At 53.0% G+C, this 16,295-nt stretch overlaps 5 protein-coding genes across 5 annotated transcripts; 3 read left to right on the forward strand and 2 right to left on the reverse strand.

Moving 5' to 3' along the window:
• Positions 1 to 1,589: 1,589 nt before the first annotated feature.
• PG997_005054 (uncharacterized protein) lies at positions 1,590 to 3,565 on the forward strand (the record flags this gene model as incomplete). The annotated part of the gene is made up of 5 exons (XM_066809369.1): positions 1,590 to 1,742; positions 1,871 to 2,162; positions 2,222 to 2,511; positions 2,562 to 3,005; positions 3,062 to 3,565. 5 exons carry the CDS (start codon positions 1,590 to 1,592, stop codon positions 3,563 to 3,565), a joined length of 1,683 nt encoding a protein of 560 aa, XP_066672987.1.
• Positions 3,566 to 4,045: 480 nt separating this feature from the next.
• On the reverse strand, positions 4,046 to 5,121 carry PG997_005055 (uncharacterized protein; the record flags this gene model as incomplete). Its single annotated transcript, XM_066809370.1, has 3 exons — positions 4,046 to 4,690; positions 4,750 to 4,933; positions 5,000 to 5,121. 3 exons carry the CDS (start codon positions 5,119 to 5,121, stop codon positions 4,046 to 4,048), a joined length of 951 nt encoding a protein of 316 aa, XP_066672988.1.
• Positions 5,122 to 7,026: 1,905 nt separating this feature from the next.
• PG997_005056 (uncharacterized protein) lies at positions 7,027 to 8,768 on the forward strand (the record flags this gene model as incomplete). The annotated part of the gene is made up of 2 exons (XM_066809371.1): positions 7,027 to 7,301; positions 7,358 to 8,768. The coding sequence occupies 2 exons, from the start codon at positions 7,027 to 7,029 to the stop codon at positions 8,766 to 8,768; spliced, it is 1,686 nt and encodes a 561-aa protein (XP_066672989.1).
• A 511-nt stretch (positions 8,769 to 9,279) lies between these two features.
• On the reverse strand, positions 9,280 to 9,519 carry PG997_005057 (uncharacterized protein; the record flags this gene model as incomplete). Its single annotated transcript, XM_066809372.1, has 1 exon — positions 9,280 to 9,519. The coding sequence occupies one exon, from the start codon at positions 9,517 to 9,519 to the stop codon at positions 9,280 to 9,282; it is 240 nt and encodes a 79-aa protein (XP_066672990.1).
• Positions 9,520 to 13,122: 3,603 nt separating this feature from the next.
• PG997_005058 (uncharacterized protein) lies at positions 13,123 to 14,980 on the forward strand (the record flags this gene model as incomplete). The annotated part of the gene is made up of 4 exons (XM_066809373.1): positions 13,123 to 13,366; positions 13,463 to 14,365; positions 14,425 to 14,571; positions 14,622 to 14,980. 4 exons carry the CDS (start codon positions 13,123 to 13,125, stop codon positions 14,978 to 14,980), a joined length of 1,653 nt encoding a protein of 550 aa, XP_066672991.1.
• Between the last annotated feature and the right edge of the window lie 1,315 nt (positions 14,981 to 16,295).

Below are 16,295 nucleotides of genomic sequence, written 5' to 3' on the forward strand. Positions count from 1 at the left end.
CGTAGCTAGATTTCTCTCTCTCTTGCTCGCTCGGAACCCGGTAGCTGACAATTGATTTGATTATGACTATGCGGTCAATAATTGAACGACACCTCGGCTCTGGCAGTTTACCAAGACCGTTTTCAAACTGGGCTCGAGGCTAAATTCGACAGACGTTGTATGCTTAGGGTGATCCACCCTGAAACCCAGGCTTGCGGGGGGCTGTGATTGGCTCGGAATGAGACGACGCGATCTCCAAATAACCAAACCATCACCGGCAGAAGCCCCGTGCATAAGAGACGTCCTGGAGGAAATCACTTATTCGTGTGGTTGCACCTGCATACCTGTTCACTTTGGCGATGCCGTCAAGTCCCGGGCATATGGACAAGTGGCCAGTACACACTGTGCACACTTGCCAAGTTGTCAGGACTGTAATTGAGTTTTGTCGAGGCCAATGAGGAAGATAAAATTCGAAGCAAACCCACTCGTAATAATACATCATATTAAACGCATTCAATGGTGTAACACGCCTTGGTGGATAATTTTGGAAGATGATGGAATTGAGGGTATTGGGGGGTATGCCTGGCTGAATGTCTTCTAGGGAAATGATCTGGGGTTATACCGGGATATGTACGACTGACAAACATAGAAAAAGCACCCCCAGTATTCATCACCCGTCTGCTTGTGACCCGTGGCATCGGATATCCTGCAATTGAATGTCTACACACCCCATTGGTAGCTTTCCGCACATGTATGTACATCGATGTAGTTTCTCAGTGCCCAAGCTGCATGAGGGCTGCTCAGCGACTAGTGCAAAGAAAGTTCAACCCCGATTGGTATGCCCATAGTAAGCAGCACTTGTACACACTTGCGTAGATAAGAATAAGCCAAGCACCTCAGCCTACCTGTGTTATGTGTACACAAGAAATATCGTTGATACAACATACATGAATTTGCCAATGGCCTGGGGCATCTTGAATGAATTGATCAATTGAATGAGGATTGAACCAACGTGACAAGGCGTGGTGCAGGTATCTCGTATTATCAACGGCCGATGAGCGAAGGGCTGGCCGTGAATGAATTCATCAAAGTGGATATCGGCAGGATCCCCGCACCAGACGTGAGCTTTTAGTGGGGCACGGGCCAACCGCAGGCAGTGCAGTAGGCTTCTGGGTAGGCCCAACTGAGCCGGCCCTAGGCTGTTTCCATTGAATACAGCTCCTGCTAGTGAGGACGTGGGGCCCGACGGAAGCTCTCAGAAGGGGACCAATCTGGCCACGTTGTTGCAAACTGCCATCCATTCACTGAAGCCGGCAGCAGATAAAGCTACTTATTTGCGATTACCACAACTTCAGGAAAACTTTCACCACTTTTTCCTCCTCTCCCGTCATCAAACATCCCTTTGATCGTCGAGCGCTGGGAGCATTTCATATTCCTTTTCCCATCCAAGGAGAAGTCGATCGTCCTCAATCCAGCTTGTCTGTTTCAGCCCCATCTGACCTGACAAGCTCCCCGCTGGGACAGCTACAAGCTCGCTGGTCAAATCCTCTTGCTTTGCTCCCTTCCAATTGTTGTTTCACCACCCAACAACATCTCACACAAACTTCACCATGAAGTTCAGCCCAGCCACCATTGCTTGGGCGGCTGCCTTCTTCTTTGGCGCTGCCCTCGCCGACGACACCCAGAAGGTGCTGAAGGATGAGAGCTCCTCTGTCGCCGAGGCTGCCTCGACCGCAGCCGCAGCTAGCCTGCCCACATTCACTGTGAGTATCAATCCTATGTCCTCAGCGATTATTATATTTCTCGCCGACCTGTCGATCTGCTCGGCGATGTTCCAACTTTTTTTTTTTTTGGTTTTCATATTTGAAGCTAACCGCACTTTTTCATGCAGCCCACAAAGCTCAAGGCTCCCTTCCTTGAGCAATTCACCGACGACTGGGAAAAGCGATGGAAGCCGTCGCATGCCAAGAAGGACATGAAGGGCGCCGAGAACGCCGAGGAGGAGTGGGCGTACGTTGGCGAGTGGGCTGTCGAGGAGCCTACTGTCTACAAGGGCATGGAGGGTGATAAGGGTCTTGTAGTCAAGAACCCCGCTGCTCACCACGCCATCTCCGCAAAGTTCCCCAAGAAGATTGACAACAAGGGCAAGACTCTTGTCGTCCAGTACGAGGTTAAGCTTCAGAGTAAGTTGGCCACATACCACGCAATGCCACTGTCCATACTAACCTATTTTCCACCATAGACGGCCTCGAGTGCGGTGGTGCTTACCTCAAGCTCCTTCGCGAGAACAAGGCTCTCCACCAGGATGAGTTTGCCAACACGACTCCTTATGTCATCATGTTCGGCCCCGACAAGTGCGGCCACACCAATAAGGTGCATTTCATCTTCAACCACAAGAACCCCAAGACTGGGGAGTACGAGGAGAAGCATCTCAAGAGCCCTCCCACTGCTCGTATCGCGAAGACGACTGAGCTTTACACCCTCATCGTCCACCCCAACCAGACCTATGCTATCAAGCAGAACAACGAGCAGGTCAAGGAGGGCAGCCTCTTTGAGGACTTTGCCCCTCCGTCAACCCCGAGAAGGAGATTGACGACCCCAAGGACACCAAGCCTGCGGACTGGGTTGATGAAGCCCGTATCCCCGACCCCGAGGCCAAGAAGCCTGAGGACTGGGATGAGGATGCCCCTTACGAGATCGTCGATGAGGAGGCGACCATGCCTGAGGACTGGCTTGAGAGCGAGCCCCTCACCGTTCCCGACCCTGAGGCTCAGAAGCCCGAAGACTGGGATGATGAGGAGGATGGTGATTGGATTCCCCCTACCGTCCCCAACCCCAAGTGTGCCGAAGCCTCTGGTTGCGGCCCCTGGACCAAGCCCATGATCAAGAACCCCGCCTACAAGGGCAAGTGGACCGCTCCCTATGTCGAGAACCCCGCCTACAAGGGTGTCTGGGCTCCCCGCAAGATCAAGAACCCCGACTACTTCGACGACAAGACCCCTGCCAACTTTGAGCCTATGGGTGCTGTAAGTTACTGTTCTATACCTAAACAACCGATTTGTGTTACTGACTTCTTTCACAGATTGGATTCGAGATCTGGACCATGCAGAACGACATTCTGTTCGACAACATCTACATTGGCCACTCGGTTGAGGATGCCAACAAGCTTGCCGAGGAGTCCTTCGGTCTCAAGCACCCCCAGGAGCAGCTTCTCGAGCTTGCTGACAAGCCCAAGGCCGATGATAAGCCCAAGTCTCCTTCTGACCTGAAGTTCTTGGACGACCCCGTTTTCTTCATCAAGGAGAAGTGGGATCTCTTCGTCACCATTGCCCAGAACGACCCCATTGAGGCTATGAAGTTCGTCCCCGAGGTTCCTACCGCCATTGGTGGTCTCCTTGTTACCATCATTGCCCTCATCGGAGCCCTGTCCATGGGTGGATCTGCCCCGGCTCCCGTCAAGAAGGCTGCCGGTGACGCTAAGGAGAAGGCCAAGGATGCCAAGGACAAGGCCGCTGAGGCCGTTGCCACTGGCGCTCAGAACGTTAAGAACGAGGCCAACAAGCGCAACACACGCAGCCAGTCGTAGGCAACAAGGACCAGGACAGCGGGTGTATTTGGCATGAAAAGAAAAATGCGTTCACAGCAAGCTGCGATTTCATAGTTTAGCTATGCTTGCTACTATATCAGGCGTTGTGATTTTCCTCAGTTAGTTGTGATTTCGGTTCACTCGCATGGCGCAGGTGTACTCTAGGCCAACAAAATAAATGACAAACAGTTTTGGTAATTGACATTTGTCCCTGTTGTCTAAGTGAAATGCGATGGTCTATTTGCGTGCCGTATCATATCATATATACTCATCCCAGCAGAGGCGTTGCCCAAGATCGAATTGTCCTGCAAGTTTCTTTGAGAGTGATTCGGTCTGAGACTCCCTCGCCCGTGATACCTTCAGCCTGTTGTCAACTGTCTTGTAGAAACTCAGCTGGCTGGCGTATATATGTGACCAAGCCAGTCTTCTGACAATTATTTACACAAGTAGCCGATGAGGACTTCCCTTTTATGTTGTGATTTAAACTGTCTTCTTCTTCCGCTTGTCCATCCCCTCGGAGAGGGCTTCGGCCACGTCCTCGACGGTGGTGCCCCTCTTCCGCTTCCCGATTTTCTCGTTGCCGAGCTCGGAGTCGGCCACGGCCTGGAAGACCTTGGCGGCGCCCTGGAAGGAGTCGGGCGCGAAGCCGCCGTCCTCCTCGAACGTGAGGGCGATCTCCTCCATCTCCCGGACCCAGCGGTACGCCTTGGGCGCCATGGCGGTGACGCTGCCGGCCGCCCGGTCCCAGGCGCCGCGGTCCGAGAGCTCCTGCTTCAGCTCGTCGAGCACCCCGAGCTTCTGAGCCGTCGTGAAGGATTGGATCGCGAGGGCGGTGAAGCCTTTCGTCGTGCTCGCGAAGCACATTTTTAGACCGCTGGCGGCGCCGATCTCGGGGGAGATGTGCCGGGTGTGCAGGGTTGTGGCGAGAGCCTCGCCGTAGACGGGGATATCGGACAGCTTGTGCGGGCCGGAGGTTGGGATGCCGGGGCGGCTCCAGGACTTGCTGATGTCTTTATCCTTGTCGGTGTCCGCATCCGCGGAAGAAGGGCCCTCGTCGGGCTTCTTCTTGAGCGAAGGGGGCCACCCAAGATGCATCCGTCCACGAACCGGATGGGCGCCCGCGACCTGGTGATGAGCTCCGCGGTCTGGCGCGCCGTCGAGGGCGCGACGGCGTTGAGGTCCACGAAGTAGAGGGGGCCCGCGGCCCGCTGCGAGACGCCGACGAGGGACTCGACGACCCGGGTCGCGGTGGCCAGGGCGTCGCGCGGAGGCACGACGGAGAGGATGACGGAGCAGGCGTCTGTGAGCTCGACGTCGGACTTGAGGACCTCGACGTTGGCTGCTTGGCAGCGGTCGATGGTCTCTTGGCTGTAGGATATTTGTTATTTTTCTCTACTTTTCAATGTTGCTTTTTCTATAGGTATAATAACCTACCTGCGGCCTTTGCAGTTGGTCGCTACGGCGAACCCGTTCGCGAGCAGGAGCTTGGCTATGCCCATGCCCATGTCGCCGATGGACAGGATGCCGATCTTGGCCATGGGTGCGGGCGCTGGCATCTTGACTGGCTGGTGTGGTGTAGAGTATTGTAGTGTCGTAGATGGGGGATTGTAGGAGTCAAATGTAGTTGAATTAAGGGAGTTTTACGAAACTCGTTTGACTACTTGCTGATCACTAGAATTGCCTAACGGTTGAACGTCGTGAAGCGATTCAGGTATTGACTCGCCCCAGGCGCATCACGGATTTGTCATCCGGTAAAGCTACGTGTACAATCATATCCGCAGTTTCATTTTCTATCATGATACTATTCCGGAACATGGTACAAAATTCTTTAATGTGTAGATCTATATTCTGCTAAATGCGTGGCATCGATCACATGTGTATTTGCGGTGTCCCTATTGTTGATATATTGGCTGACTTGCTTGGGGACAGATGTCTCTCGGGGCTAGACATCACCGTGCGCCTTCTGCAAGTTGCCGGCAGCCGTTCCGAGCGACAGATGCCTGTACTGTACCGTAGGATTGACTCGACGCCCTTTTTGAAACACGCCCATGATACATAAACGTCCATGTGGCTGGCAGAACACCAAATGTGTCCTTTTCTAATCTCCCCCATCCTTCATTGATGATTCCCCTCCAGTTCGGGGGCATGGCGGGGTACCTCCCGTATGACCGCTTTCGCTATCGCGTTCGGGTGAGACAGTTGCGCCCGCCGCTATACGCTTGATTATGTAAAATTTGAAGTTGACAGGTCAGTCCGCACCTAATCACGATTTTATTTTCCCGTCTTGGGCCCAATTCCACAATCGAACCTACCAAGGCTACTTGCTTGCCTAGAACTAGACTTTGTCGCGAACGAGCTGCATATTCGCAACCCCCACCCGCTGCACCCGGGCCTGGCTGGGTCTTGGACTCTTGTCTTGGGTCGCCCCGTCTCGTCTCCAGCGGGCTACATACAGCGTGTTTCCCCATTTGGCAAGGAAATCGCTAGCCCCTGGCGCCCTAGCACTTCACCTAAACGTCCCTTCTGACCATCGCTTTGATCTCATTGGCTTGCCGAGTCTTACCTTGGCGAAACAAAATGGTTTCTTTTGCTACCTCGTCCTGATTTGGGTATACTCGTCGTCCTTGGAACCCCACGGCAGATTTTGCTTGGACGGACTGTGATAACGACAATGAATGAGGATGGGAACACGGCAGATGTTGCTTGCTGCCTTGCGCAAAGCTCGATATGTAGATGCTCGCACTTCCTGCTCTACCACCAATGCGCTTGAAGCTCGATGATCGCCTCGCCAGGGACACGTCTCGAAGGCCTCGTTGTCTAATTATCATGACGCAGCACCGAGCCACACAAGTGCAAGGCAGGCGTAGGGTGTATGAACCAAATGAACTATTTGGATCCTATGTCACACTAGTTGCGAGTGGATGCCTAGGCAGTAGGCAGGCCACGCTACGTGGGGGGCTCTCTCTCAGCTTGTCGAATGGTATGTAACGCAAGCATCGCCTCCCACCCCAGTGCCAGTACCAATGCCAGTGAGATTGGTCGAGCCAGAGACAAAGCCCGTGGATTCCGGTCGATGCACATATAACCTCCTCTCCTGCTACTTGCTGAAACCTCTTGGTTATCATAAGTACATTACCCTTCTAGGATCACGTCGGCTCGTTTGGTCTGGTTAGCCGCCTTCAGCTTTCAGGGGTGTTGTTTTATCCACACTTCTAATCACAATAGTCTAACACGACAAGCTTTACGGGAGCTGTTTCGGATAGCTAAATTTACTATAGTCCGGTTACGACAACGGCCGACCCATCAGGCCGGGACGATCTGCTGAAGATTCGCGCCCCCACGATCGACTTAACCTTTATACACCTGCCTTCTTTCTTGCTGAGGCACACTCCCCCATATCCTCATCTGTTTCCATCCGTTTGTCTATTTTCGGAAGCTGGCTCCGCCCGGGATTTGACGATATGGCACTGGCTTGGCGGCCTCTGACGGCCGCGGCTGCGGTGATTGCGTACACATTGGTGTCACGCCAGACCGAATGGTCCTATTCGGAGTTTGTTAGGAAATTCTGCGGCCTTTGGTTCTCCGGACTTTCCCTCTATGTTGTTTGGATCGTTATTCTCTACCCCAAACTCTTCTCGCCCCTGCGCTACCTCCCCAGTCCTCCCGGCGGCTCGTTTTGGAATGGCCATTTCGACGCTATTAACAAGCATCCCACCGGGATTCCAATGAGAGAATGGTATATTCATACTTCGCTATATCATCACGAACTTCGAAAACACTAACTCAGGTCAGGATTAACACCGTACCAAACAATGGTCTTATCCGGTACGCGGGTATCTTCAACCAGGAGCGCATCATGCCAACTTCTCCCAAGGCGCTGGCAGATGTCCTTGTCACGCGGAGCTATGACTTTGAGAAGCCCTCTCAGATCAGGAACTCGATCGGGCGAATCCTGGGCATAGGAGTTCTCTTGGCTGAGGGAGATCAGCATAAGGTTCAACGTAAAAACCTCATGCCTGCGTTCGCGTTCCGGCATATCAAGGACCTGTATCCGGTTTTCTGGCAAAAGAGCCGGGAAGCAATTCAGGCCATGACACAGGAGCTCACCGAAGGAGTTAGCAAGCTGGCGGCCGCCCAGAATGGCGGCGCGGGCGTTAAATCATCGATACGAAAGGGCTGGGCTTCTTTCGAAGTCAGCGATTGGGCATCAAGAGCCACTCTTGACATTGTTGGCGTGGCCGGACTTGGTCGAGATTTCGGTGCTATCCACAATCCTGATAACGAGCTGAGTTCGCGTTACCGGGTTCTCTTCCGGCCATCGAAGCAGGCTCGTATGCTCGGCATCCTCGGATTGATCATGCCGGCCTGGATTACTAACCGCATTCCGGTCAAACGCAACAACGATATCGCTCTGGCTGCGAGAACCATTCGTGCGGTATGCCAGGATCTTATCAAGGAAAAGCGAGAGAAGCTAGCACGGAAGGAGCTCACGGACGTGGACATCTTGTCTGTCGCTATCGAGTCCGGCAGCTTCTCCGACTCGGAACTTATTGACCAACTGATGACTTTCCTGGCCGCCGGCCACGAGACGACGGCTTCTGCGATGACCTGGGCCATCTATATGCTCTGCCTGCATCCAGAAGTCCAAACCCGTCTACGACAGGAAATCCGGGAGAATCTGCCGTCCATGGATTCCGACAGCACCGTCTCCAGCATCGACATCGACCGCCTAGAGTACCTGGGCGCCGTCATCAACGAAGTTCTACGATACTACGCCCCCGTACCCCTGACGATCCGGGAGCCCCGGGTGGACACGGTGATCAACGGCGAGCACGTGCCCAAGGGAACCCGCGTCATCATCTGCCCGTGGGCCATCAACTACAGCACGGAGCTCTGGGGCGAGGACGCGGGCGTCTTCCGGCCGGAGCGCTGGCTGGCCAAGGACGAGCACGACAAGAAGAAGGCGGCGAGCGCGAGCAACTACGCCTTCCTGACGTTCCTGCACGGGCCCCGCAGCTGCATCGGGCAGGCCTTCTCCAAGGCCGAGTTCGCGTGCCTGCTGGCGGGCTGGGTCGGCCGCTTCGAGTTCGAGCTCAGGAACAAGGAGGAGTACGATGAGAAGAATATGCTCATCAAGGGAGGGATTACGGCGAGGCCGGCGAGGGGGCTGCATGTGCATGCTACGGTGGTGGAGGGGTGGTAGGTAGGTAGTTTGGTAGTTTGGGTGTATATATTATGTATAAGGTTACATGTCTTGACTTGATCAAACCATGGTTGCGCGAATGTGACCATCCTTCCGAATATCCAGATCACTCTGACTTTGTCCTTCTTGCCACAGCATTCGTACACAGATGGCTCCGGGGAATCCGTTGAGCTCGATGAGAAGCTCTGGCGAATTGGCGATATCCTCCTTCCTGGCTACCGGCTCGTTGATATCCCGAGTCGCGAACACGAACTTGTTGTGGCAACAGGAACTCGGCCTCCTAGCTTGCAGCCCACACGAGGAAATGGGCGGGCATGTTTGCTATTCTCATTAAGGTCAGCAGGCAGTCACTGATTGGTTAGGTAATTAAGTAGCCAAAGAACCTTGTTGTCCGTTCCTGAGTGATACATATCAAGTAGACAATAGCCATCAAGGTCGAATTGGGACTGGAGGAGAAGGTGGTAAAGGGGCAAATCGTACTTTCACCCTCTTCCAAACAACACTACTCTCCTTAACCCATCGTATACTCGCCCTCCGTCCCCGGCACAATACCCGGGTGCACCGCCAAGGCGCGCGGAATACTTGGGTCCGTCTTGACGAAGACGCGTGCTAAGCCGGCATCAGCCGTGACATCGACCGCGAAGGTGGGTGAGAATCCGAGAGGACCTCTTGCTGCTGTTTCAGCTCTGTCGCCGCTGCGGTCAGCATAATCCTCGCGCATGCACGTCGGGACGGGCTGGGATTCGCCCATGATCGGGACCGTCTTGCCGGCGACGGAGAGGGGCAGTTGCGTTCGTGGGGGTCGAGGCGCGGGTTGGGGGGCGTTGGGGGGTGGTGTTGGTGAGTGACATGGTGGTGGGTTTTGCGTGGCAGTTGAGGAAGCGATGCCTAGGGGTAGGAATCTACGAAGGTGTATGCGAGGATGATTAGCTGTGAGGACGAATTGGGATGACCCCCCTTGAGCTCTACGGAAAGGGGGTTTCGTTTCGCTGACTACCTATGTACACCGTACTTTCCCTCCTACCTATGCCCCTCTTACCTTTTCCCTCTTCACTTCCGTAAGAGCATTACTATGCGCCCTTGTTGTGGTGACATGGTCAGCAGCATCCATTCCGCCTATCATCACCTGCTATACAGCATTGGTCATCAAATCTACGCGTCGTATTCCCAGTGTGTAAGGCTGTTGATGTAATCTGGTTCGTAGACCATATCTTGGTTTACTCAAGCAATCGCCCCCTTTGCCAGAGTGCATGGAATTAGCTCGGCTGGCTGAAGGATGGATCAACAGAGTGGCATGTCTTATCCGGCTTGTTTCTTCATTAGGGCACGATGAGTGCCCCTAGGGTTCATTGTTTGAAGAAACGATGTGGCAATATATGACATATGAACTTCTGTGTGAACCACTGCTTGCCTACTTACCACTATTTGCAAGTCTCGGGGAGTCCGGTAGCATGATACTAAGTGACAGAGACGGCATTATTTACGGAGACGTAGACTCGTTCAGTTGTTGGGTGGCGAGTTATCTCGCCACTGGGTAGTCCTCGCGTCCGGAAACTGAACAGCTAGGTATCGACCGAGAACCCAGTTCCAACAGATGTGTACAACACTTGACGATTCTCAGAATGATATCAAGGATCTCAAATTCGAATGGTAGCTTTTAAACTACAAGCCACGTTCAGATAAAGTTAGCGAGGCATGTAGATACGACTTCCCAATGCATACACCTATATACACCGTCATTTCTCCTCCTTACCGCTCCGCTATGGGATGCCGTTCGACCCGGCGGGGGAAAACAATAAACAAACGCATACAAGCGAATTATATCTCGAGTATCTCGATGATAGGGAGGGGTTGGTCATCTACAAGCGAGAAAGTGATACAATCGGGCCGGTCTCTTCCCCGCAACCCTCAAGATTAGAGGCAAAGGTTAATCTTTCCATGTGCTTGGAAAAGAGGCGTCAGCCAGATGGCAACCCCTCGAAGCCAGATCATAGGGACGAGGTAAGATAGAAGAATGCATAATGGATATGATAAGGGAATAACATGACTATCAGCCACTCTGGCTGCTTGAAAGAAGTATTTCTTTCGATCTATACCGCCGTTTCTAGACGACCTCGTGTTCACTTGCAGAACCAAGTCTCAGGGCTAAACTTCACACGGACCGATTGGTATAGCCCGAAACTCCAATTTAGAGTTGACGAGATCTTTGGGAATGCTGCGTTTATATTCATTGGTGATATATATGCATCTTCGTCGGCGATACAAATGACCGAATCGAATCTCATGAGTGGTCGGATTAGCCCTCGCTACTATACCATATCGATATCAACGAAGGGCGGTGGATGAAACCTGGGATGGTCAAACTTAAGGCCGGTAGCGTGGCGTGCATATATGTATGCTCATTCCGTCTCTGCCGGTCTAGATCAGTGGAGGTTGCGCGGGGAAACAGTCAATACGAACCCAACCAGTTCTTTTGCGCCGTGGACGGCTTGCCTCTTGTTATGCAACGGCCCGCACCAGCAAACATCCGCGTCCGGGTCCGGTGTAGCCACGAACCATGCCAAGGGTCCCGGCACAACGTGTCATCACCGGATAATACCCATTATAGTGCGGCTTCATCTGATATCGAGGAGGGTATAGACTCGTATAGTTGTTCGTGACGGCGTGGCTGAAATATGAACCGCTAGCCGGGGAGGGGTCTTGTCGAACGCTCGAAAGCTCGAAAGCTAAGAAGCAGCATCCAGCCTAGTCAGGAACAAATAGCACCGAGATGCGAACCACTCCAAATATCTTGGTTCCTCTGATCTCATCTTGCCCTGAGATCTGGATACTAGTCGTAGCACCTAGGCGGGAGGCAATAACAATAATGTACTACGATAAGACCGAGATGCCAAGCCCGCCCTTGGGATGGCAGGCGGATCGATAGGCGGATGATTGGATGACCCTCCAACTGCAGGGACATACTTACAAACTCAGTCAACCTTAAGACAACCTTAGCCGAGTTGTGCCTTGTGTAATGGCTCACCAATCTCCTCACCAACCACGTGTGTGGCTGGCTCAATCTTGACCGCCTCCGATGAATTTCTCCGAGTTATACTCCTTCGACCTGATTGCAATCTGCCTTGGTGCTTGGGGAGGTGGCGTGAGGCGGGTTTGTGTACATACAGCACTAACCTTAATAGCTGGGGGTGGGAACGGCCCAGCGGCTCAGTAGCTCTCAGCTGGAGCTCCGTAGAAGCTCCAGCAGCTCCAGCAGCTCTCAGTAAGTACCTAAGCTCCAGCGACCTCGGCGCCTGTGCAACTGGCTGACAGCTGCTGCTTAGGAGGGAGCCTTGGAGCCTTGGAGCCTTGCAGCAAAGAAAGTTGGCACCTGCAGACTGCAGACCCTTTTTGTGCTTAGCGGCGGCAGTTTCCATTTGCCAGAAGCGGGCGCATAAAACCAACTCCCTCGAATCCATTTTCCTGCCGACATTTGAGGACCTTGATGGCCAGCAACCTGAGCCAAGAGAGAAAAGCACCAACGAAAACACACACCAGAGGCTGCATCGCAGGTGAACAGCTCCGCACCACCGCTGATTGACTGTATCTGCTCCATTATAATAATGTTCGATGCTCATTCATTGCATGCGGCACCCATCTGACACACGCTGACACTGGACGACAGAGTACGTACAACAACAGAAACAAAACCCTACAAACTCCCACTTATGATGCAATGGTAGATGGGGGGGGGTCTAGGGTCTTCTCGCCGTTCAACTCTCTTGCCCGCCACAAGTCGCATGCCCACCCAGATTGCGCCTTGGCGTTAGCTCTTGAAGACTGGAGACTTGCGAACCGGCCTCAGTCTGGCAAGATGGATGGTTGATGTTTTTTAGCGACGGACAAAGCGGCCATCAAGGTTCTCGTTTTTGCGGTCCCCTGGCGAGTCTACCAGTCTACCAGCCTATCAGCCAACCTGCCGGTACCTAAGTAGATTGCTCATTTTTGAGCACTCCATCGTTGGTGGGATTCGGCCATTGACGCAAGTAACCCGATTCTTCCCATCTTCAACTGGAAGGGAGCCCCTCGCAGACGCTCAGACCAGACCCGTCTTCTTCATTGAGGCTGAAAACGAACCCGTCGCTAAACTTTGCGGCGCTCCAGATCCAGAGAAAATCTGGGGGACCACAAACACTGTCGCTTTATAGGGATATAAACTGCCCCTCGGCCCGCCGTCCAGAGCCCATCTGTACGGGCCCAAGAAGCAAATATAATCCTCGTCCTGCCCGGCTTCGACTTGTCTCAGCAGCTGCCTCTCCACCGCTTATAACATCCATCTTATACATCCATACATATATGGCCAAGGTGTGCAGATATGAACGACCCTATAGATTCTCTCGATTCTTACTATGGCCTCGATCCCTTGTCGTCCGACCTGAAGAGTCGGTTCGACTACGCCGGCACCACCACTAATGACGATACGTTGATGGTAGGCGAATTCTCGCTCGACTTGAACTCCTTCGGCAGCACCGACTACGGCTACGGCACCAGCCATCCCCACGACGATGGTTGCACTATCCGTTGCCCGGAAGATTCGATCGCTTCCTCGCAGTACAGAGGTGCGCCTCCTCATATGTCATCTTACGCCAAAGCTCGCGCTGCCTCGATCTCATTTCCGCCTTACTCATATGGGGCTGACTCGCACTTTTATCCAGGCAACGGCCAGCTAGGGTTTGAGCAGATGATGGGCTTGGGTTGGCCCTGCCAGGATCCCAAACAAGAGTCGGACGATGGGCTCAAATTCTTCCCAGGTTATGGGGCGGAGTGCTCAGCGGCAGGTTGCCCAGACGCATTCTGTCCCAGCTCGTGTACTATCCCGCAGTGTACCAGGGCAAATCAAGAATGCGCTACCGAGGATCAATGCAGCTCAATATCTTGCCTGGAAGGCGACCATTGTACTCCGCCTTGCGACGTTGAGGACTGTGCCGAAACAGGCTCTCCCTGCAACGACCCTCATTGCCTGGATCCCACCGACGAGACGGCACCCCTTGGTACTATGTGGGATCACCATGAGCAATGGCGTGATTTTGGATACCTGCCACCAGACCAACTCTCCATGCATGGCCAACAGTGCAACCATACAAATACGGAGCATAGCGTAGCCCTTACGTTAGGACACCTGCGCGATCCTGGGCCACAAGACCAGCCGCAGGATCCCAATCTGGTACAATTTGGTTGTCCTATTTTCGGTCAGAGTGGTTCACTCGAGAAACTGTGCGGAGTGACCTCGTCGATTCCGTCGATACCCGAGCCCCCTCCGCTTTGCCCAGATACAGCCGACGACAGCCCGGGTACTCTTACAGATTCATCTCCCAAGTCTGGAAAACAATGCCCAACAGACAACAGATGCAGATGGAAGATTGGAGGCGGGAGCATAAAGTGCGACCGGGTATTCAATACTTCCGATGAATTGAATAGCCATGTTTGTGATGATCACGTCAATCATCGCACGGCCAAAGATGGGTATCTGTGTCGATGGCATGGGTGTCCCCGAGATCCAAACCGCCCTTTTGCTTCCAAGAACAAGTTGCGACGACACGTTACAACACATACGAACTGTCAGTATATCCTCTGGAGCTGGGGCTTTGTACTGTACCTGCTGCTGACAATCTTCTAGATAAGCCGTTCGAATGCCATGAGTGTGGAGAAGGCTTCTCGGCCCGACAAGCCTTGGAACAGCATCAGAGATGTCATTCCGGGGATAAGCCATATATGTGCGATAAGCCCGGCTGCGGCAAGGCGTTCAAGCAGAAGAGTGCTCTGAGTACGTTTACCGTCCGCTCCATAATTCCCCCTACTGACCTTTCTTCTTAGCTATGCACAAACGCACGCACACTGGTGAAAAGCCACTCATCTGCGCAGTATGCAATAAGGCGTTTGGCGAGTCCTCCAATCTTTCCAAACATCGCAAGATACACAACACGGACTCAAAGTTGACATGTGACGAACCCAACTGTGGCAAGCAGTTCATTCGAGCCGACCAACTTCGTCGCCACCAAGAAACTCATCAAAGGAGAAGAGACGCGCAGCAAAAGAAAAGCAAGGCTCGCAACAAGGCTGCCATAAACCAAGACAATGCCGTGAGAGCTGCCACCATGGTTTCGGAACAGTATCAGTTCCCCTTGCCCATCCATGGTGTGCCACAAAATAATGGAGTGCCACCGAATACATGAGCAGAAAGCTCCAGCCGTCCAGGCAGTCCTAAGTTTGCGTGGACGTTGGGAGGCAAGCCTGAACATGCTCGTCTCTTGTTGAAGACAAGAACTCGTCTCCTGGGGCGAGCAGCACCTACGGCAGACGTAGGAAGGGACATGGTGTCCAGAGTCTGTTGAAGATGTGGTCATGACACTTTGCACACTGGCGAGTGAGTAATGGAGTATAGGGGAGTGTTTTGTTTTCGGTCATAGATACCCCTCACGCCAAAAAGGCGTCATGTCATTGCAACTACATGTTACATTATGAGAATGGATTGGAAAAGAGAGCAAGAGAAAAAAAGGGGGTGGGGAGGAGAGAGACATCACCCGAGAGGTGATCAGCACGATGCCTATGAGACATATTCGAAGATATATCACGCGGTCAAGATGACGGTGATCTAAAGGAAGGGGGCAAAAGATGGACATGGAGCACGATAGTTGTATGCAGGCGGTGGTGATGTTGGTGAAATTACGATGAGCTTTTTGGAAATGGTACAGTAAAGGAGCAAACTTTTTTAGTATACTTGTTCTGACACCCTGAACCCTGACTGAGTATCTTGTCAAATAAGTGATCTTGAAAGCAACCGAGTGTCCAACGAAACTGTCTGGACTTTCTCGAAATACTATCGCCCCAGTTTGAAGGCGCTACTTGAAGACATGTATGTCATAGATAGAGCCAAATGTCCGCCGCAATGGTGGGATGCCAGGGAGACTTGGTCCATGAATGCACAGCGTTCCCGGCTATCGGTTACAACCGCCTTCGCGAATCCCTACAGCAGCAATTCCTTGTCCTCCCCCTCAGACATCAGGCATGCGTGCGGCATCTCTTCTCAACGAGATGGGTGATCTGATCTTCATCCCCTAGATGAGCATACTACACCCGTTTCCAAAGGACTGGATCCTATTACACTACGGCTAGGGACAGTCCAGGATGGCTGCTCTCGCTGTCCCTTTCGAGCCGGACTGCGTACTTACGTCATTCATGCTCCTGGGAAATTAATTATATTACTGGCTTGGAGAAGGTTGCGGCGTATGGGGCCGGTAACACATGTGTAATAGGAGATCTCACCTCGACATTTGCGGTCATACAGGAAGTGGTTTAGTTGTATACTGCTGGAGGCGTCATGATGGTCATCGTACAGGGGGGACAGTAGTGATATCGCCAGGTAGGAGCCGGACTTTGTCATCGACGTCCAGCCTAGCACCAGTCCTAGCAATCGTCGCACCAACCCCTTTAATGCGCACGTTTGACCTTCTGCAGAATCCGGGTTCGACATGATATGGCCAAACTGAG

Source organism: Apiospora hydei (assembly GCF_038363865.1).
Source record: "Apiospora hydei strain CBS 114990 chromosome Unknown utg000004l_segment0_segment0, whole genome shotgun sequence".
Classification (NCBI taxonomy): Eukaryota; Fungi; Ascomycota; class Sordariomycetes; order Amphisphaeriales; family Apiosporaceae; genus Apiospora; species Apiospora hydei.